The 21919-nt window shown below is 38.0% G+C and overlaps 4 protein-coding genes across 4 annotated transcripts; 2 read left to right on the forward strand and 2 right to left on the reverse strand.

Annotated features, from left to right (window-relative positions):
• Positions 1–657: 657 nt before the first annotated feature.
• LOC135608348 (heat stress transcription factor A-1-like) lies at positions 658–5920 on the reverse strand. Its single transcript, XM_065101144.1, has 2 exons — positions 5412–5920; positions 658–2266 (listed from the first exon to the last, which is right to left on the reverse strand). The coding sequence occupies exons 1-2, from the start codon at positions 5685–5687 to the stop codon at positions 1025–1027; spliced, it is 1518 nt and encodes a 505-aa protein (XP_064957216.1). The 5' UTR covers positions 5688–5920; the 3' UTR covers positions 658–1024.
• A 530-nt stretch (positions 5921–6450) lies between these two features.
• LOC135608350 (NADH dehydrogenase [ubiquinone] iron-sulfur protein 6, mitochondrial-like) lies at positions 6451–8466 on the forward strand. The gene is made up of 3 exons (XM_065101146.1): positions 6451–6660; positions 7884–7968; positions 8067–8466. The coding sequence occupies exons 1-3, from the start codon at positions 6547–6549 to the stop codon at positions 8174–8176; spliced, it is 309 nt and encodes a 102-aa protein (XP_064957218.1). The 5' UTR covers positions 6451–6546; the 3' UTR covers positions 8177–8466.
• Positions 8467–8938: 472 nt separating this feature from the next.
• On the reverse strand, positions 8939–15079 carry LOC103978643 (ruBisCO large subunit-binding protein subunit beta, chloroplastic). Its single transcript, XM_009394495.3, has 15 exons — positions 14922–15079; positions 12648–12902; positions 12424–12549; positions 11862–11999; positions 11688–11783; positions 11344–11586; positions 10997–11231; positions 10721–10890; positions 10550–10627; positions 10357–10428; positions 10155–10259; positions 9932–10024; positions 9751–9843; positions 9288–9411; positions 8939–9185 (listed from the first exon to the last, which is right to left on the reverse strand). Exons 2-15 carry the CDS (start codon positions 12897–12899, stop codon positions 9172–9174), a joined length of 1839 nt encoding a protein of 612 aa, XP_009392770.2. The 5' UTR covers positions 12900–12902; positions 14922–15079; the 3' UTR covers positions 8939–9171.
• A 182-nt stretch (positions 15080–15261) lies between these two features.
• Positions 15262–21711, forward strand: LOC135608349 (uncharacterized). Its single transcript, XM_065101145.1, has 9 exons — positions 15262–15469; positions 15549–15797; positions 16678–16746; positions 17100–17129; positions 17822–17854; positions 18858–18928; positions 19291–19372; positions 21054–21140; positions 21231–21711. The coding sequence occupies exons 2-9, from the start codon at positions 15696–15698 to the stop codon at positions 21282–21284; spliced, it is 528 nt and encodes a 175-aa protein (XP_064957217.1). The 5' UTR covers positions 15262–15469; positions 15549–15695; the 3' UTR covers positions 21285–21711.
• Positions 21712–21919: the final 208 nt, after the last annotated feature.

The raw sequence follows: 21919 nt of genomic DNA on the forward strand, positions 1-21919 counted from the left end.
TTTTAAAAAATTAAAGTCAAATTTGAAAGTATTCAAATATAGATTAGATGGAATATAAACTAATTATAAATTACCTCTATAATTAACTATATTTATATTTAGTATCTCGATCTTTATATTTTTAAAAATTATATTATGATTCATATATTGATTAAAAATAAAAAATATTAAAATAATTAAATTAAAAATCTTATTTCGTAAGTATAAGAATCTCAATGTAACTTTTAAATGTTTCATTTTCATAAATATAAAAATCTCAATATAATTTTTTAAAAAAATCTTAATATAACTTTTAAAAATATATAGATCGAAATATTAAAAATAATTTATTATAAAAAATAATCTAAACTAAATCGAGATGCTAAAAATAACTAATTACATTCCAATTCCAATTCACAAAGCTTGAGAAAATGTTAACCATTCTCAAATGTTAACCATGACCAAGTCACATAAGATGCATGCTTCAAAGCCACATTTCTCAGAGCAGATGCATGTTCTCCAAACTGGCTTTGATTTGTTTGTACAGTAAGTAGGTCTCAGAGAGGAAACAAAATCTAATACAAACATACATGTTATATAATCCATGCTCAACCCATACGAGGATAAATCTACACCAAATAAACTGCTGCTGCAAAAAGCCCATTTTGACTTTCCACCTTAGAGGGCCTAATGGTCATGTATCCTTGATATTGATATTATATGGTCAATGATGATGTACAACAAGGACCTAATGGTCTCAGAAACAACAAAAAGATAAAAAAGACCATGTTAGAGAAGACTGGTGCAACTTCAAGGAAATATATAAGCTGTGTGTTCCACATAAGATCTCTTAAGCAATAGCAACAGGAAGGATTTCCCAAGAACAATACAATTGGCTCCGACACATACCTGTTTGACTCGCAGTTAAAGTAGCAAAACTAAGCCACATATAATGTGTTTGCCGGTTGACTCTTGAGAGTAATGTGATTATGATGTTATTATAGATTGCATCCAACAAAAACACACAGAGGCGTGCATTTTGTTATCACTTAATGCTATGTGGGGCAAGATGCCCCATCTGCATTGTGAGGTGATCCATGATCTGGGTACTGTCCCCAGAATTCCCTGCTTCTAGCCCTATTTCCTCAGTTTCATGCAAGTCTGAATCAACCTCGTCGGCATCTCCCAATAGTGGGCTTGCAGTCAAGAATTGTTCCCAGAAAGGATCATTTATGCTTGGAAGCTGCTCGTCATCGCTTAAGATGTCCATATCGGAGGTAAACTTTTCAGTCTCAATTCCTGCCAGCTCATCCATGACATCGGAAATAGGGTTCATAGGAATGCTTCCTCCGTTAGACCCTACATAGCTATGACTGAATCCATCAGGCATCATAGCCTGCACTTGAGAAAGTTCTGATATGCCATTATTAGTATGAGATGGAGCAATAGTCCCAGACCTCAAATCCATGTTAGGCATTTTGGTGGTTGTAACCATATGTGCTACATTGGATGACGATTGAATCTCAGATGACACAGGAGGCGGCATTGCTGAATATCCAGAGCTTGCTGGCAAAGATGGAACACCAGAACTTGTAGGTGGCACTTCAGAAAGAGTGACTCCTGAAGTCCGCTTTAGAGAACTGCTATCAAAAGCCTCTAGAGGTGAAGAATAATTCTCAATTAAAAAGTTCTGGGAGTTGCCAAAGGATTCCAATCTAGGAGATGTGTCATACTTCAGAATTTGCATCAGCATTGCTTTTGCTGCTTCATTTATCAGGGGCTGGTATTTAATTATTTGACCATCCTGCATAGTGCTTTCACCATCCAGCTCATTTTCTTGCCTAGGCAATCTCCGCTTTTTGCTTACTCCAACTATGCGCCGATTGCTGTCATTTTGTTGCACCAACTGGGCTAAGAATCCAGGGCTCTGCATGGCTTTTGCCAAGAATGACATCATCTGTTGCTGGCGCTGTTCCATTCCTTGAAGGCGCTGACCTAAGGTGTTTAACTGCTGATCAGTAGTCTGCTGCTGCTGCCTCAGCCTAACCAGTTCCTGCATTAGTACATTCTTGTCTCTCTTGAGCCTTTCAATCTCTTCTTCTAACCCAAACTTCCCCACCTCAATAGTATTCTGTGTTTGAGGCTGCTGCTGCTGCTGCTGCTGTGGCTGTTGATTGTGTCCATGGGTTGATTTTCTCCTACTGATGGCCTTCAGCAAATGTTTTTGACCCCTCAGGAATCCCTCGTTAGCAAACTCCCATCGATCAGGATCAACCTTTCTAAAACCCTGCACAAACAATGAGACACAAGCCAGAAAAAGAAATTAAATTCAGTGTTCTAAACCCCAATACAACCATTTAAAACAAGCCAAAAGGTACCAACTATGGTCCAACCATTCTGAACTTCAAATCCAAGATTCAATGTGACTAGCAAAACCCACTATTACATGCTCCCCAAGTTGGAAATACTACTTAACAAGAAAAGTTCCCAAGAAGTCACTAAACTAACTTGAGTCTGTCAGACAAGTGTGTTTGTTGTGATTCAAAAAAGTTGTGCAATACAAGGTTTAAAAAAAAAAAAAAAAAACAATTTCTATCACCATCAGTAACAATTTCCATCACCATCAGTGAAGAAAATGGGTCCATTTTTACCTTAGAACCCTTTTCTTTCCCACAAGGTCAGGTTTTTGTGGCAATTCTTATACATTAGTCTTGTCAAACTTACCATGATATAATCTTCCCCCCACCTTCTATAAGGATCAAGAATGGTTATGCTTATTATATACTTTCAGTGCATATAATCATGGTTAGTAGATTTAGAAACTAATTTGGAAATAGTAGATGAGGCAATCAGGAAACAAGATTCACAAGAATTAAAAAACTATCATAAAAAGATAAGCTAAATATTTGCATGGTTTTTTTGGTAGCCAGAATGAAGATAACTTGTGTGTTAAAGCCATAAGTGCAATCTAATCATGATAAAGTAGTCAGCTTTGATATGGCTCGACTTCTTACAAAAATATCAAATTCCAATAGGATATAACCTTCCTATCTGGTATTCTCCAATTTAAGGAGGAGAAACGATAAAAATGACAAAAGAGAAGAAAGAACAACTAACTAGTGGTAATTCTACTGCAATGAAGAAAAATAATTATCCAAGACAACCCCTGGGACTTGTAGGCTACTAGTGCGATAAAATTAATACTGTACTCCAAACTCAAAACAACTTTTTTTTTTAACTTTCAGCAATAATATAATCTTAGATATATTAATTTAGTGCTGTAGCAACTTCCTTTTGCCCTGTCGTCCAACAGTTTCTTTAATTTTCAACAAAGAGTCCTGTCAAGTTGGAACGCTGTGCTTCTTAGCCTCCTTAAGTTTATATCCAAGTGGGTAATATAGGCTGCTAGGGTTGGACAAGAAACACTTCACTAGTCCATCTAGAAATCCCATTTACTATATGATACAGGAGATATCATAGGAGGCGACCATCAACTTATCATCCTCTTCTGACCAACACATAATCGCCACATGGTCGACACTTGGCCGACACATCACCTCCGTCTGGCTGACACCCCGATCCCATTCAACCAACACATCATGAGGGATCCAAACCTATTATGTCGATAACATGGCGCCAATAAGGATGTTGATTCAGCTCCATGGGTAGGCGAAAAGCTACTTCAACAAGTCGTTACTTTTTATCCCAAAGTTTAAAAATGATTCTATGACCTATTGATGGTCGAAGGATGTGCATAATTGTTCTCGACATTTACCACGACCTCAACCCAATATACGTCTACTGCACTATAAACCCTAAAAAGGACTTAGGTGTCTCCTTGACGGCAAACACATATGATGGAATGCATTTACTGAATCCACTGAGCCTGTACTAACGTAAGCATCAAAGGGATCTTATAGGGCATGCCTCTGACATAGTTTTTTTGCAAGATCTCGGGCCAAATCCCTTGTATTCTCGACACTTTGAACCCACATGTGTTGGATAACTAGAATATGTTGTGACAATATACTCTCCAAAAGCTTTCTGTATCTGCTTTGAATCAAAATAGGGCTGAATACGTGCTACAGTTGTTGCCACATCATCATCCAAGTCAATTTCATGAACTCGCTCAACTAGTTGTAGCGATGAGCCCTTGATGCAGTCCATAACAGGGTTGAACAAGGGCCTAAACTGTCAGCCAAGTCAAACTCATGGCCAACCTGGTCTAGCCACAAACCAAGTTCAGGATAGCATATTCTATGATCTTTAACCATCATTCCCTGCCCTCTGAGACTACTATATCATTTTTTCGATTTTTATTATACTCTTCTGTTTCTTTTGGATCTAATGTATATTCTATTCAGTTCAGACTATACTAATTCAGCATCAGTGCTATTGTTATACCTAAATCAAACTGGAAGGTTGATTGCAGATGATTAAACATTTAGAATTTATTAATTATATTTGAATCATTGCTCATCCAATGTTTATGATGCTGCTTTTATCTTTCTTCTTTCCTTTTGACACTGTCATTTCTAGCTATCATTCCCTTCTACATCGATCTACATACTAAATAGCAAAATTCAAACGAACTTCCAGCACCAAGATTGTAAATAATAAACATGTGAAACCATGCAAAAGTTAACAAATTGAACGTGACAGCGAAAATGAAAGAAATAGCTTTCTACTTTCTCTGCTTCTTCTTTGTCCAGTCAATATCATTCCTTCACTTCTACGATGTGCTGCTTCTGATTTCTACCATAGAGGACAGGAACCCCAGAGCACTAAGAGGACTATCTCTACTTTAAAGAAAGAAGTTTACTATTCATAATCCCCTTTTTATTATTGACAAACCCTTGTTATTGACAACCACTTTAAAAAAAATAAAATTTTAAAACACTATTTACAGTCCTAGTATTATCGATATTACCTTTTTTTTTTTCTTCCCCACAACCCCGTGCTCCCCTTGCGCTCCCTTCCAATGCCGTCACCAAATGCTGCCCTGCACTCACCACCCCCTCGACGCCGTCCTCTGAGGAGGAAGAAGAAGAGGAGGAGAAAGAAGAAGATGAAGAGGAGGAGGAGGAAAACAAAGATATCTAAGTCCATTTGCAAAGAGGTAGTTTAGAAATATTAACAAATTTTAAAATGGGGTTATAAATAGCAAAAATGGGTTGCAAATACTAATCTCCTAAAGAAGATAAGATTTTTATCTGCGAATTCCCAATTTTCTCCATGTCTACCGCACAAACTTCTCAACTTTTGACAATGTTCCAACTCCGATTTATTACCATCCGAGCTACCCTAATCGATTCAATCAAACTCGAGCACACAAAATTTATCACCAAAAAGATGAACTATAAAATTAACTAGGTTACAGACGTATTGTATAGAAAAACCAAAAGATTGTGGGTTCAGAGGAATTAGCGTACATAAGTATTGAGCTGGCGAACGAAACTGGAGAAGTTGTTGTGCTTGAAGTACTTAGGTAAGAGGTCCCTCGCGAACTCGATGGTGTTCCACACCACGAAGCTGTTGTTGGCCGGCCCCCACGATACGATGGCGTCCGTCGCAGGGTCATCCACCATCTCGTACGTCTTGCTCAGAAACGGCGGCGGAGCCCCGCCATTCAGGCACGCGTTAGCGGTCGTCGCCACCGTTGACGCTGACGCAGAGGCCCCGTCCGCGTCTCCTCCTTCTCCGTTCATCCCTTCGCCGTCAAGAATCACCAGTAGGCGTTCAGACGGAACGCGCTCGATCGAGGAAGAATTGGGGCGGAAGGTTAGGGTTTTGGAAGGAGGGAATCGATCTTACGGGTGAGAACTGGGGGATGGGAAGAGAGCGGTGGGAGCTTCGGGGGATAGCAAGGAAGAACCACAGAAGAGTCGGCGGAGAAGACGGGGAAGAAGCCGGAGAGCGGCGCTGACGAACACATTCGATTAAAGAATCAGTGGATCCGATGAGAGGCCATTCTTGTAGGATGAGGATCCTCTCCGAGTGCTTCAATAACATGCGTGAAGAAATTCGCATCACATCCGTTAATTTATTGGACCCAGCCATCACTGACGGATATGAGTGGCTGAGCAGAAACTTACTTCAAACAAGAATTAAAGGGGATCTCGACCCCTTTCACAAGGCAGTATCGTCGAGTGTGGAGCGGAGAAGATGAATCGAAGATAAATGCCTTTTGTTTCCTTCCACCCTGACGTACCTCTTTTGCTACCAGCGTTTTGAATGGAAGAGGAAGGCCTAACAGGTGGGTCCCTTGTCGGTCCCACAGTTCTGGCCTATAGCAATTGAGGAAGCCTGGACTGTTGGTTTCTGGTGATCGATGGCTTGCCAAATAGGTTTATATTGACCGTATTTGAGCCAATAGTTTGACTCCTGGTCCGACACAAATGCTGACCTCGGGCCAACGGCGCCCGCTGCTTTTTGATTTGTGTTAATATCCCACGCACGAATCATGGAACAAAGGCAAAACTTTGGATAGTCGAGATCTTATGGTCTTATTTCCTATCAATCGAGAACCTCTCGCTCCCTCTCGTCCTCGATCTGTGGCGCTCGGCGATGGCGACGCGACAGCTTCCCCGCCTCCTGAAAACCCTAGATCCCTTCCGCGCCCCGCTGGGGACGAGGGCGATCGGCTCTCTTGTCAGCGATCACACCGCCAAATGGATGCAGGTAATCGATTCGATCCCATCGTTTCTTTTTTCCCTAGTTCTGTTTTGATCGGATGTAGCTTCGCGTGGGTGCCACCTTGGTTCCGGCAGGGCATATTATTTCCCGATTAGGAATCCGATTGGTTTGTCCGTCTGATGGGGAAGAGCTTGCGATGTGGTCTCGATGGGATTTCATGAATTCGTCTCAAAAAGTGCCTTTTTTCCCTTAATAATTACGATTAGGGTTCGTTGGAAGGGTTTCTTCCAGTGGTTCTCTCAATAATAGTAAGTCTGTACCAAGAATTAACCTTCAAGCTTTATTGCTTTGCACTTACTATGGACAAGCATTTTGTGGAGTATATACTGATTGCTGTTTGTTGGTTGGATAGAGTATATTTTAGAACGAGAGATATGGAGAAAATGTTAGAAGCTAAAGATTTTACATGACATAGAGGTAGGTTTAATGATCTGATGCAACTCTAGCTTTAGGAAGAGAAAATGGAGGTAAAGTGAATTGAATTATCAACCATTCCAAGAAGTGAATTTCTTGATATGTTCTATTATTTGATGGGAACAAGAGATTGAAGAGTGTGGTGCTTATAGAATGAAAAACTGGGATTGTTAGAACTGAGAAGAGAAATCTTGAGATTTATGTGTCACCCACCAAGTATCATTTGCACTAAGCAAATATATATCAGATAATTACAAAATTATTATGTCTATTGAAATTAGAAGTGCCAGAGAGATGGAGTGAGAGCATCGGATACTTGATCAGAAACAGAAGGAAAGGATATGATAGAGCTTGGTTATCTTGTAATTTAGCTACTATCGGTACTCAACCAAATGAAGGATCTATAATATTCATCTCCATTTAGTTGGGAATTATTCCAATTATATGGTGAACTTAAAACTTGATTTAAGCCCTGTTTGATACACAAGGTTCTAAAGAAAGTGAATCTAAATATAAAAAGTGTTCATGTAAAAGGAAAGAAAAAGAAATGATCATTGGCTGTTTGCTTGATGGCAAAAATGTGAGTGAAAAAGCAACTGTATCAATTTTCTTTACAATATTAGTACCTTTGTGGGGAGAAAATTTTTGCCTTTTTGGGCGGTTAGATAGAATTTTGATGCAAAACTTTCTCCTTCAACATTTTAATTCTTGTATACAATGAAATCTGACTTAGACACACTCTGTTCGATGTCTAATAAAAGTGCATCTAAAACATGTGTAAATGAGTTGTGCAGGACACCCGCAAGAAATCACCAATGGAGTTGATCAATGAAGTGCCTCCGATAAAAGTTGAAGGAAGGATCGTCGCTTGTGAAGGACGTAATCATCCGACTTAGTTCCACCTCTTTTAGTAACTTCTTGCACTCCCATCTTTTGCTCATTTCGTGATGCTAACAAAATTGCTGTTCAAAATGCAGATAGTAATCCTGCGCTAGGCCATCCGATAGAGTTTATTTGCCTTGACCTAGAAGCACCAGCTGTATGCAAATACTGTGGCCTTCGTTATGTTCAAAACCATCATCACTAAAAGACGACAGAATCCAGCCGAAGCACTGAACCTAGAGTGTTCTTTTATGATCCAAGATTTATGCTGGCTGAAAATGGTCATGCTACCTTGATTTACTTGATTTACTCGACTTTTCATAAGAAAGCTGATCGAGTGCTTAGCTTTCCACAGCTTAAACTGGTTTGTGTTGTTATTATGCTTGTTTCTCTTGGAGTGTATCAGTGGCTCCTTGAAATGCTTATTCTCAATAACCTTATGTAGCAGAGACTAGTGTGGATTTGCCATTAGTTTAGGTATTATCATTATAAGCATCTCACTTTGCAAAACCCAGTATGCTTTGACCATTATTAACATTGGACCTCACTGGCATTCCAGGAGGCAAATCAGTGGCAGAAAAAGAAGTTGCAAACAAATATATATGCATCAAGTTCATGTTTTGTTGGATCACTATTGTATTAGTGATATTTTATGGAATCAAATGTTAGATGGTTAAGAAATAGCATATGCGTTGCTAAATGATAAGATGGATGGATATGTGGAGTGAAAGAAAGGAAAAAAAATGTCTATTAGTAAACAAATTAGTATAATTTTGATAGATAATAAAGTGTGGATAAGTTACTTAAGATGATAGATTGTTTGGTTGCAAGCACTAATCCTTAATGTTCACATATTTAAGAGGTAAACTGAAGCTTAGCAATGCCTCTGCCATCACAGCGTGATAAGGAATTCATCGATTATAGTTCCCAGCAAAATCACTCGGCACAGAAATGCCAAAAGCAAGCAGGAAGAGGAATTGTGGGTTTATTTGGCTGCAAAATTTTAGGAAGACGACACAATCATCATACAAATATACTGAGGTTCCCATGGTGACATCTCATTTTCCTTTTGCCCCAGGAGGTTTTCACACTAGCCTGTTTGAATCACTGTCTACCAATTTGAAAACCTAACCCAGCATAGCCTCATCTGCAGCTCCATCGACTCCAATCACTCGGATTTTTAATGCCGTCTTAGTTTGACTAGTATCCGTAACCTGTCATCAAACAGAGTATAAAGAACATATATCATACCAAAAGGGAAGTGCCGCAAAAAGCAAATGCGAACGGCGGTTAGATTAGTTCGGTCTTGGGGATACCTGAGTTGTCCATTGGATTTCCGGCAGGCACAGGCTCAGGCTCCTTAATGTCAACAACCACGACATCTGACGTGAGGAAAGTCTTTGCCACTGATGCGGCATGCTCCAAACAACACCTCACCACCTGTTTCATTTTACATGGTAATTCAAACTTTCTACAGCAGATGCAAAATGCATCGATTGCCGGATCAAATCAAGGGCAATAGCTTGGGTAGAGATTAACACGCATTTATCACTTTCCATTATTATGGAATTTTAGATTGATTTCTTACAGGCAAAAATGGTATTAACATATTTTCAAGACAAAAGTTGAAAACCTCAATCTCTATGAGAAGCTATTTTTCAGGCAAGTAGTGTATTAATCAATTAAACTGAAGTAAAATAATTTAAATTGCTAATCCTACGGAGCATGAAAACGAACACCCATGATTACACTAAGTTTGCAGAAAAGAGATATACAAACCTTAGTAGGGTCAATTATACCAGCAGCCATCAAATCCTCATATTTCCCAGTAGCAGCATTATAACCATACTTGAAGTTATCATTGGCCAGCACCTAATGCAATTATCAAACGATTAGCTTAAATAAAATGCAAATCTGTTAAACAAATCACTCAAGCAAAAAATCACAAGGCATCAAAGACCTTCTCCATGACCACACTTCCATTAACGCCAGCATTTTTAGCAATCAGCTTCAGTGGGTAGCTCAAGGCCCTCTTGACTATGTCCGCACCAACCTGTGAAAGTAAAATAAGAAAGAAAGGCATTGATATTGTATATCTAAGAGATGTCAATATTCAACATAGTATTGTTGCGCCATTGTTTTCTTCTTGAGGGAAAAAAATATATTATCATATATATGCTAACCTTTTGCTCGTCATTGTCAAGTGTTTCCTTGATGGCATCGACTTTTGATGCAAGCCTCAGAAGAGCACAGCCACCACCAACAACAATACCTTCCTCAACAGCAGCCTAAACATAAAAGAAATACACAAAAACAGTTGATGAAAACATAAATCATAAAAAGAGATAGCCAACTATGAAACTAATGACAGATCAACAGCCAAACCTTGGTAGCATTCAGAGCATCTTCAACTCTCAACTTCTTCTCTTTTAGTTCTGTTTCTGTTTGTGCTCCAACCTACACAAATTTGAGAAAAATGAAAGGCACAGTGTGCCATTTTGCATGTAACCATGGAGCCTAGTGTGCAAAAAAGAAACAAACGAGACGGAGTAACCTCTATGTAAATGCTTCACCCTACCTGAATGACGGCAACACCACCAGACAGCTTTGCTATTCGCTCATTAAGCTTTTCCTTCTCATATTCTTGCTCCGCAGCCTAGAAATAGAGATTGATGGAGCTTAGATGGTTTAGGAATTTAAGTTTTTATAAGCCAAAAAATGTAATAAAAAAAATTCTGTATAATACAACCTCAATCAGATTCTTTATCTGTGCAACTCTTTTAGTTACTTCCTCCTGCGTACTCCCATCTCCAACTATTGTGGTTGAATCTTTGGTGAGTACAACCTTGGCAGCAGTACCCAAGACCTCTTTGCCAGCTTTATCCAGTGAAAGGCCAACTTCATCTCTAATTACAGTAGCTACATAAAACCAACAAATAGTCAGAATCATAGGATGACTAATGAACTAATGTTACAGAAAGAACGGCTCTCAATGAGATACTTATGAAAAAGGAAATGGATCAACCTCCAGTCAATATCGCAATATCGTCAAGGTACTGACTTTTGCGGTCCCCAAATCCAGGGGCTTTTAGTGCAGCAATCTTCAGTGACCCTCTTAATTTATTCACAACAAGAGTTGCAAGGGCTTCCTGTTCAATATCTTCTGCAATTATGACTACTGGGTATCCCCCTCTTATGGCATCTTCCAAAACATTGATAAGATCTCTAGCATTGGTGATTTTCTTGTCAACTAGAAGCAACTGAATACAAATAGACGTGATTTTCAAAATACAAGCTTAACATGCATACAGATAACACGGCAATACGACTCCTGATGACATATATAGAAGTACTTCGAGTTTGAGACCAAACCTTGCAATTCTCATATTCAACAGTCATTTTTTCACTGTCTGTCACAAAGTAAGGGGAAATATAACCACGATCAAACTGCATCCCCTCAACAACGTATAGGTTGTTCTCGGCACTTTTCCCTTCTTCAAGGGTAACCACCCCCTTCCTCCCAACCTTGTTCATTGCTTCAGCAATCATGTTCCCTATCTCATAGTTGTTACCAGCACTAACAGCTGCAACATCCGCAAGTTCACTGTCTTCTACCTGCAACATAAGAATGCATGAGCATATGACAGGATTTCATGATCAGTTCCCTAACTTTTTTTCCTAGCCTGACTTTACCATTGGTTAGGAATACAGTTTACCTCCTTAGACATCTTCTCAAGTTCAGTAACTAGTGCTTTGGCAGTTTTTTCAATGCCACGAGTAATCTGAACAGGGTTAGCACCGGCTGCAACCACCTGCATGATTTACAAATATAATAACAAGGAAAGAGAAATCTATCCCTACAAAAGAAAATATATGCAGGGAAGATGTACCTTAACACCTTCCGCAATCAACCCTTGAGCAAGAACAACTGACGTAGTTGTCCCATCACCAGCCAAATCATTGGTCTTAGCAGCCGCTTGTCTTACTAGCTTGGCACCAATGTTCTCAACAGGATCCTCTAGCTCAACCTATAAGGCAATTAAAGTTTGATAAGGATTCATTTATAGTTCACATGACTAATTCAAAGACTTCCATGACTTCAAGTCTTAAATCACCAAACATCAATTTGTTACACAATTTAAGAAAAGAGAGGGAGAATGCATACTTTGCCTTTCAATTTACAGTGCACAGATTGAGGAATATTGATGACAAATATCATACAGTAAAGCAATAGAGATTATCAGTAACAAAAGCAACAAAGAAAAAGCAGCTGAGGATGCAAAATTTGGAAGACAACATTCTTAAATTTTTCTATAAGCTACAAGATTAATTCTCCAACCATTTTGACATGAAGAAAATTTTATATCCTGAATTTAGCATTATATCTACAATTTCCATCAAAAGACGAAGCATATCATAAAAGCTTGGACATGAGATGCAGGGAAAACACACCTCTTTTGCTACTGTCACCCCATCATTTACAATCTTAGGTGATCCATACTTGCTTTCCAAGACAACATTCCTGCCCTTCGGACCAAGGGTAACCCCAACAAGGTCTGCAAGCTTGTTGACACCAGTCTGATATGACCAGTTGTACACATAAGAAACTATAAATGACACTTAATTTATATAAGAAAAAGGCATGCTTTGAAGAATTATATCTCTACAAAACTCACTTGTAGCTTTTTAATAGCTGATCCATCCTTGTTGAAGTATAATTCCTTAGCCATTGCATTAATCTTAGAGTTTCCTCTTCTCAGATAACACAAGCTCTGTCCCCTGCCGCTGATTGCAATAGGTGATATAGAAGAAAAAGAAGAAAACTGGGAGAACTTTTGTTTAGAAGCCAAGAGCTTCTTATTTGGTCTGACATTGCTAGGAGAAGCAATAGCACCAACAGTAGACATTGCATAGAAAGTAGCAGCCATTGCCTGTCGATGAAAAACAACACAGCTTTATAGCTCACAATGGTGCACAACAAAGATTCTCATCTACAAATTTTATAGAAACATACACAATAATGTGTCCAACAAAGCAAGAAAAACATAATAATTTGTAGGTCACAAGTGATATTGTAGTGAAAGCATAAAACAAGTGAACATGGAGTACAACTTTGACAAAGGAGCATAAAGACTCAATATAGTCCAAACAAAGTCTAGTAGAAGATACTGTAATTATATTCAAGTTCATAAATGATGCATCATGCTACCTAGTCTTGCTGAAAAGTAGTGGTTGGATATGTTCAGTTATCACCATACAAAATATTCAATTGATAAATGAAACTAATCATGGTGTGGCATTAAAAAGATTTAAAAATTAAATCCCACATAACTCAGGCAAAAATTTATTTGCATTATCACACAAAATGAACATAAGTTTCCAACTAAAAGGCATAACTTAAATATGGGGGATGCCATCCTAAAGTACACTGTTCTAGGATAAATCATGTGATCTTCAGCAAACTGGGTAAATTAGGTAGACTACGTCCTTTGAACCTGTTATGGAGATAATTATTCAGTTAGGTTAGATTTTGTTATGAAACTTCTCAAGAAACCAATCTCAAGAACCAAAATTTTCAACTGTCAGAAACATTAGATAACACAGTCCGCAGGTCACATTTTGTAGGTTGATTAGTCTAGCAAAATTGTATATTCTAGTTTCTTATCTCTCATATGCTCCCTATTATGGGATGTCAACACAGTGCACGTGCATGTATCACCTTTTAGAACCTAACATGCCCATCCCCTTCCCACAGTCACACAATCAATCACATCTAGTGAGTCTTTACTTTGCCCACCATCAACCTGACAGAACAGATCATATAGAAAGCATAAAACATGTATTGGTCAGATTCCTCGAATGTAGTTAACTGGCAATAAATGGATCTTTTGTTTGGGCAGAGAAATTTTTTGCAATGTATACATTCAAATCGATCTCATTCCAAGATGTAGCAACTGAAATCTTGATCCTCACAAGTTAATCATCAAGGTCATAAGCAAAAATGGGAAGATATTAACTTCCTTTAGCAGAGATATAAATGCAATACTGTACCAGAATGCAAAATGATCCTTGAAGTTAGTTGATAACATGACACTGATTTCCTTTATTAATAATCAAGCCAATACATTCACCATCAACAGCCAACAACCTTGAGGAGCAAAGAAGCTGTAAAAATCATGGTCTTAAGTAGTTAAAATGACAAAGAGAAAGCTGAGTTTCCAATGGCACTACTGGAGATGCACGGCACTTTCTATTCTGCACAACCGAGCTCTCAGTATGACATGTTATTGTCCAATTCTCAGACACATGAAAAGTGAGATGAGAACCAATAACATGTGAAAACTTAGAAAGAAAAAACACATATCAGTTTTCTATCTTTTATGATTTATGGTGACAATTTAGATATTTATTCCTATACGATCTTTAAAAAAATGATAAGAAAACACATAGACATTTCAATTACTCCATGAATTCCCAGAATTATTATTCGACAGTTCACTATCTCCTCAGACACTGATAGTTTCAGCTTCAATATGTTTTATCCTTTTCCCCTTTTTGCCTAAAAGAAGGAAGCAGCTTCAGTTTATCTACTTCTTCGGCGAGAAAGTTCGATTGACTACCGCCTCCCAGTCATCTCTCACTCTCCCGAGTAACACAAAAAGAAATAAGGGATAAACTTTAATATTAGCATGCTCCAATACACTTCCCCTCAGTTTTCACCTATCTTGCTGCATCTCAGAAGTCTGGGACGGTACACAAAAGGCGCAAGCTTTCTGGAGGATTAGAGTAGGAATCATCCGATCAGACACCAAATCTCAAATCTTGGTACTCAGACTTACACCATCCGAACTCTAACCAATCCATTCGTGAAAGAAACAAAGGCAATAAAAGGAGGATCACTGCGACCACCAGATCGAAGACAAGAAACAAGATCGAGATAAAAATACCACCTTGAAGAAGGGTAGGGTCTCAGGATTTGAGCGGATAGGGCTCGCTCGCGCAGGATCGACTGTTGTGGAGAGGCTACCAGCGAGCCGCCGATATGGCGGCTGATGAGGTTTTATGGGAGGCTTTCGCTTGTGGAGGTCCGGAACGATCTCGGCCGTTGGATTCAATGACGCCGAACTATCTGGAAGTCGATGGAACCTGTGATGTTTTATGGGGCTATTTACATAACAGTCCAAAGTATTTACCGTAATGACTAATACCTCCTTATTCTATTGTTAGTATTCCTAATCCAACATTCACTCTAACCTTGACGGGTAATGGAGTCAACCCGAACCCGATCCATTCGGTGCCAGGTAACCCGAATCCGATTTAATTCGGCCCGGTTCGGATCCAGACACCGCCCCTGCTTCGGGTCTTCTTCCTCGGCGCGTGCGATTCGATCCCACCATCTCCGACGACGACGGTCGCCTCTTCAAATCCGTTCCATCCGCGGAGCCGACGCTCGGTCCTTCGACGCCGCCGCTCGCTTTGATTGATGTCGTTAGAGAGGGTGAGAGGGATTAAATTGGTCCGAGGGATATATATGTAATTTTGTTCAAAGATCTTATCTTGCCTTCTCGGACGAACAGATCGAATGAAGCCTCTTCCGTTGCCACATCCCCATCAACCCTAGAATTCGAAATCCTCCATTTCTCGTGTGAAGCGATTCAACTCTTCGTTTCCGCGCCCGTTTCTGCTAGTGATAATCTCGAAAGGGGCCTTTGTTTCTTGCGCCAATGGACGGTCGTGGCGATCTGCCGATGAGTTCTCGGCATTCAAATCTTAAGAAGTCCTTTAAGCTCGGCATTCGTTCTCTTCTCACGGCCTTCTCCAAAGAGGTGATCTTTGATGTGTTCTTCTATAATTTCTCTCTGATTATTCATGAAGCTTCGGTATATGCTTCTTCGCAAAAGACGTGTGTTCAAAATATCAGCTTTGTGAAATATAGAAGATGAAATTTTGAGTTTGCTAGCTAGAGTTTGGCTTCTAGATGTAATTTTGTATTGCTTCTGCTAATAAACTATTCAATACCTGCATTTTTTTTAATTATCCGCTGTAGAAAATAGTTGACGTTTGTAGAAGAACCGACCCAAAGTTTATTTAATGCAAAGAGAGCCTTGGTATACAACTAGAAGTTGTTGTTCTTTAGAAGTTGACTGAATAATCCTTCATGAATAGCCCAGATCTTCGAGTGGCTTGATAGAAATGGCTGGCGATATCTAGATGAAATTAGTGGCAATATGCAGCCTTTAAAGGGATGAATTGGGTAGGTGTAACATCGTGATTAAACGGATGTACCAACCATATAGCACATATAACCTGCTGTTATTCAGGCACCATAGAAGATGTTGAAATTTCAGTCACTTCTTGCTCAAATTGGAACACATTGATGAACCTGTTATCTTTGTCATGTATTTAAATCCCTAGAATGACTTGATAGGTTGTTATTACATGATATCATGACCTACTGAATTATATGTTCTTACATTTTGTTCCTTTTATAGTCGATCTAACTTTATATGAATCACTGTAAGAAGAAATAAGAGGGTTATTTAGTTGTAAATGAATCTATCTACTAACGGTCTCTGGTTATTTGTTTGCATTTATGATCTTTTGGCATATACTCCTCTTTTGTAGTTTTAGTTCTGAGCGGTTCTAATCATGTATTAAGACTTTGGTAACTATGGAAATTATTATTTGTTTAACACGTGTCTTTAGGATGTGGAGAAAGCATTTCCAACAATTACCAATTCTGAGAGAGAAAGCCTTTATCTCATGTTTGTACAGGTAAATTTTTTAAAATGTGTTTTATAAATTGCTTAATGATTGATGAGTTTTTGCATCTAAGTGCCATATGTCATATCTGATCTTTTGCTAGAGATAACAGCAAGATGCTGTAAATTGTGGTTACTTTAAAATAATATTTTAGGTATAAAGTTGATATGACAGAGTAACACTTGTTGGATGTTTGGCTGTTGAATGCCAACGTACTTTACATGTTTGATTAGTAGAGGCTGAGATCTTGATAGTATATCTTGTATGTATTCAGAGAAGGATTTACATTTTTTTCAGTGTATCTGTACTTTTTTACTTGACTGCTGTGAAGATAATATTTACGCTTTTTCTCTTTGCTTTTCCAGGTGCTTAAGTCATTACATGAGAATATAGAGGTATGAAAATTTTATTCTGGACATATATTAGTTACTTGTTTAATTTGATGGCAACACGTGGTCCATAGTTCATACTAAGCTATCCAATGACAGTGTATATAGGATTGGATTATGAAAATATGATGTTCTTGGCTTTGTATCCTCATGAGGAATTGACATCCAATGGACAATCTTCTTTGTCTAACTAGTTGATTGGCACATTGTTAAGTTAGGTATAGAGTTCACTGTACATTTGAGATATATTTTTAACCTGTTATTTTTTATTGATCATGAGTATGTTGTAGATTTGGTTCCTGCAACTTATGTCTCATGCTCATCAACATTGCAATTTTCTGATGCCCTTTCCATTAATGGTAGAATGAAAATATCCAGTGTCATTTTGTATGATGATATCTAGCCATATATCTAGTTAGACAACTTGAATATGGATAAGTTACCTTTGTTATCACAAACTCTTCTAGAATGAGATGAATTTATTTCACCTAATTGTATATAACAATAATAACAAAATCAAAAAGTACCAACTATCATGGATCATTTTTCACCATTGAGCTCTGTGATTTCATATAATTATATAAAGGTTTGTAATTTAGAAATTTTAATTTTTTTTGTTTAACTAATAGATACGTTTATTAATGTTGTAAACATACCAACAAAGCTCCTTTTTTCTTCTTTTTTTTTCACTTGTGCAGGAGGAGTTCGAATCTATATGTCAAGAGACAGAGGTATGCATATAACATACAAATTTTCTGATAAAGGCAGAGAGTTTGTTTCCAAGATATGGCCAACGAGTTTGCTCCTAGAATCCATATTTGTAGTTGCCACACTTGTGGTAATTTGCCTGTAAATTTTAATGAAGCATGTGAGTGATGCCATGTCAATCTTGTCAATGTAGAGAAATGAGGTAAACTAAGGGAAAAGGGATGAACAATAAAGAAGTTACAATGGTAAGCCCTAAGCTCCTACATGAAGACCTGTTGGCATATATTAAGTCGATCTACGTGCCAAAAGTGATCTCATCGAGCAGAAAAAGGCTCAATGAAGCATCATAACAAGTTGTTTTATCTTGCAAAGGGCCATTGGATAGCCTTAAGTAGCTGATAGACCGTCCAACAATTCTATGACCTCCTACATTTGCAAGTGTTTAAGTCCATTTGATAGATCCAGCCATCTGTTGTATACAATAAATCTGATTTCTTTGTTAATATCACTTGCTTTGTGCCGCAACATTGTTTGTTACTATGTTGTGTACTTCTTTGCTCGTGTGGTATCCTTTTGTACTTCTCTAGCTCTTACATTTTCTAGATGAAATGAGTTTGGTCACAATGTGTGGTGGATTGATGTCACTTCCACTGGGTTGCCAAGTTGTTTGTACATTATTTATACTTCTTTTTCTCCTATAGGATCTTCTTGTTCTTTTTTTCTCTTTCATTTTCTTTAGAAATGAGTTGGATAGGCTTCTGCCCAACCTTTCCCTTAAGGGGAAAGATACAACTCTATTAACTTTTGTTCTTCACCTTCTAAATATCATCTTAATAGCATTTGCCTTTGCAACGAGCTTGAAGAGACCTTGATGCATCTAAATGTCACTAATTTATTCTCCTAATTCCATATTTTCTTACAATTATGAATTGATCTGGTAAGTGCGATTTCAAGTCAATGATGAAGTTTATCTTGTTACTTTTGATTTAATATGAAAACTTACAGAAGTTAAATTACTCATAACAGGTAGGTAAGACTCTTGATATGATAGAGCAACTTGTGGAAGAGCATAACCTTGATGTCCTTGCTGCAGATAAGTAAGTAACAAGGTCAGAAGATTTCATGATTTTCCTAATGAATGAACAATCTGCATACTGCATCAAGTTAAACGATTGGAGAGAATGGACTTCATCTGCTACAAGGAGCTTCCACGATTTTTTGATGTTCTGAACTCATTATAGGTTTATAGACTGTGTTGTTGTTTATGAAAAATTTTGTTTATACTTGATTGGTCTGTACTAGAGTCCCTATTTTTAGATGACTTTATGCTTGCCATGTCTATATCTTGAAATTTTTGCATATCTAGAACATTCAAATATATGATAAAGATGCAAATTCACATATATTGCTATCTTTTCTGCTTTGCTAGTTTTGTTGATAATGAATGTCTCTGAATCAGGACAGACATAGGAGGCATCACAGAGAAGATATTAAAAGCAAAGAAGGATGAAATCCAAGACTTGACGAGTCTGTTGCAGAAGGTAGATTAAATTAAAAAACTTGATCTTCCTTCAGGATTATTTCTAGTACATTTGATGAAGTTGGTATGTTTGATGGTATACAATTGAATCAGTATATATATTACATATGACTAAAATAAGTATCGACTCTCTGATATTTTTTTCATAGTGAATAAATAGACATTTAGGAATGAGCGCACTATCTTAAAAATTTGAATTACACCATGCCTGACATTTGCACAGAAATACAAATTGAAGAAACATCAAAAATAGGAGAGATATGCTAGTATTTGTTGATGTTATGTAGATAGCCAGTGGTAGTGGAAGTAGCTGGTTCAAGAATGGCCAAGTATTAGCTCTTTTTTATCTTCAAATACAAAAGAATAATCAGGCATACTCATATAGGTTTACTTGATTGAACATGACTTGGACACGTGATGTTTTTGTCTAGTGACAAACAGATTTTGAGAGAGAACCTCCAAAAGAAGCTACATGGATTCTTCCCAACCCAAGATCATGTTAGTGAATTTATCATTGTTTATGCCATAGTTCGCTGTGTCAATTGACTTCAGCATGTATCCACTCAATTCTCATTACTGTCAACCGACGTCACTCAGTCTCCAGCCTATTTCACAACTTCATTACCAGAAATCGGTTGAAATTAGTCATAGTTGATTAATCATGACTGTTGTATGCTGGTACAATTCTAGTGGATTGTCAACCATAAAATAAATAAAAGAAGATGAGGAATGGAAGGAGGCCAATGGCTGCCACAGGTGGCAACCAGAGGTTGAGGGCAGGAAAGTAGAGGATTGCAGAGGGAAAAACCAGGCATTTACTGTCACTGTCACATGTATTGCTTCTAGTTTTGCCTATTCCATAGATGTTTGATCAGGTGAAATACATCAGTTAGTAAAGCTGGTTGTGGAAGCCAATAAAGCAACAACATTATGGATTATTTTTTAATCATTGATTATTGAATAAAATACTTAAGCATGTGTCCATCATATTGTAATGCATCTGTGTAGACAATTTTAGAAGAATGCTGCTTTTATAACTACGAATTCTGTTGTATGTTATACTTTGAAACCTACCATGGGGAAACTACGGCTTGGGATCCTGAGCTGTAAAATGGTCTAGGCTGTAAATTGCTAAGGTTCTTACTTGAGCTTGATTGGAGCTGTAGCAAGCCGTACGTGACATAGCTGATTCTGATACTGAAGTGGACAACCTTATCGTGTGTGTGGTAGTGTCTCTGCATGCAAGGAAGGCTGCATGCTTCTGATCCTTTCAGATTCTTCAATGGAAGTAGGTTCATACACTGTGCTTGCTCTTACAGCTTAAACCTATTGGCAGTTGTGTTCTGTTAGCTATTTCTTTTTTGCCTTAAAGTGAATACTACTTCCTTTTAGCAGATCATGCTAATTCCCTTTTTCTAAATTTATATCGAGGTTTCTCAAGAATCATTCTTTGCTTAGATTGCACCCATTAGGTAGGTCTCTTCACTGCCATATGCTGTTTTTAGTTTTTGGTCAAGTGCTCAACGTAGACTTTGGGAAATGACTTTAGTTTGGCTGATGTTTGTTAGGTTCTTGAAATCTCTGGTTTTCTTGAGCTGTGCTTTATAGCTGACCAGTGTTGACGTGAAAGGGCAGGGGTGATGATGATGAGTCTTTCTTACTACTTGCTGTTTTTCATTCAGGTTGATGATTACAACAATGTTATGAAAGCTCGCATTGAGTCGCTTAAGACTAGTCAGGATCTCTCCACTGCAGACATTGTGGAGCAGGTATGGATGGCAGCAAGTTGAATGCCTTCTTGTAATAACTTGTGTTGTGCTTCTCAGCATCTTGTTGCTATTTTGGTTTTCAATTTGCAGTTGAGAAGCTGGAATGGCAACTTTGAAAAGTACCATGGCAGCTTGAACGGGTGAAGCCAGTGTTTGGTGAAAAATCCCACATGTCAAAGCTTAAGCTATGAGAGAATCTTTCCAATTGTTCGTCTCAGTTCCAGTGAAGGAAGATTGAGCTTAAGATTTGCTCCTTTGTTTCACTGTCACTGATCAAGAAACAAGATATAACTAGCCTCTACAGAATCTTTGACTACATTTTCTATTGCAATTATAGATAAGGGCATCATCCTTACAGTTTGCAGTTGCATCTTTTTCATGAATGATTATGAAGCTACATTGGACTGCTGCCTTGACAGATATTTGCTTCTACTTGTTTGCTCAATCAACTGCTGTACATTTGATGAATAGGTGTTTGCTTAGATCAACCAAGATGTTTTCCTCGATCAACAGTTGTATTGTAAGTGTATTTCAGATAAGTGGAACTTGAACAAAGATCTGTCATGCATAACTGTGTGGGGGGTTTAAACTTTTCCTTTAAGCTTGAAATCCAAGACATGAACAAGGGAAGGAGGTGTGACATAAATCCATATCTGGTTGATTCAGGAAATGTTTATTACAATTGTTCATTCTTTGCACATTCATGTTCTTTGGCAAATTTTTCTTCCTAGGATTTTCTGCAGTTAATACAAGTACACTGATTCAGTTTATTGTAGATC

Source organism: Musa acuminata, chromosome BXJ2-3 (genome assembly GCF_036884655.1).
Source record: "Musa acuminata AAA Group cultivar baxijiao chromosome BXJ2-3, Cavendish_Baxijiao_AAA, whole genome shotgun sequence".
In the NCBI taxonomy this organism is placed as follows: Eukaryota; Viridiplantae; Streptophyta; class Magnoliopsida; order Zingiberales; family Musaceae; genus Musa; species Musa acuminata.

Coding starts and splice junctions, on each gene's coding strand:
- LOC135608348 (XM_065101144.1), bottom strand. CDS start 5,687: ATGAACGGAGAAGGAGGAGACGCGGACGGGGCCTCTGCGTCAGCGTCA. Junction 2,267..5,411: donor TTCGCCAGCTCAATACTTAT/GTACGCTAATTC, acceptor TTGTTTGTGCAG/GGTTTTAGAAAGGTTGATCC.
- LOC135608350 (XM_065101146.1), top strand. CDS start 6,547: ATGGCGACGCGACAGCTTCCCCGCCTCCTGAAAACCCTAGATCCCTTC. Junction 6,661..7,883: donor ACACCGCCAAATGGATGCAG/GTAATCGATTCG, acceptor TGAGTTGTGCAG/GACACCCGCAAGAAATCACC. Junction 7,969..8,066: donor GATCGTCGCTTGTGAAGGAC/GTAATCATCCGA, acceptor TTCAAAATGCAG/ATAGTAATCCTGCGCTAGGC.
- LOC103978643 (XM_009394495.3), bottom strand. CDS start 12,899: ATGGCTGCTACTTTCTATGCAATGTCTACTGTTGGTGCTATTGCTTCT. Junction 10,260..10,356: donor ATGCTCTGAATGCTACCAAG/GTTTGGCTGTTG, acceptor TTTTATGTTTAG/GCTGCTGTTGAGGAAGGTAT. Junction 9,844..9,931: donor GAAGTGTGGTCATGGAGAAG/GTCTTTGATGCC, acceptor TAATTGCATTAG/GTGCTGGCCAATGATAACTT.
- LOC135608349 (XM_065101145.1), top strand. CDS start 15,696: ATGGACGGTCGTGGCGATCTGCCGATGAGTTCTCGGCATTCAAATCTT. Junction 18,929..19,290: donor GATGTCCTTGCTGCAGATAA/GTAAGTAACAAG, acceptor TCTCTGAATCAG/GACAGACATAGGAGGCATCA. Junction 21,141..21,230: donor CTGCAGACATTGTGGAGCAG/GTATGGATGGCA, acceptor TTCAATTTGCAG/TTGAGAAGCTGGAATGGCAA.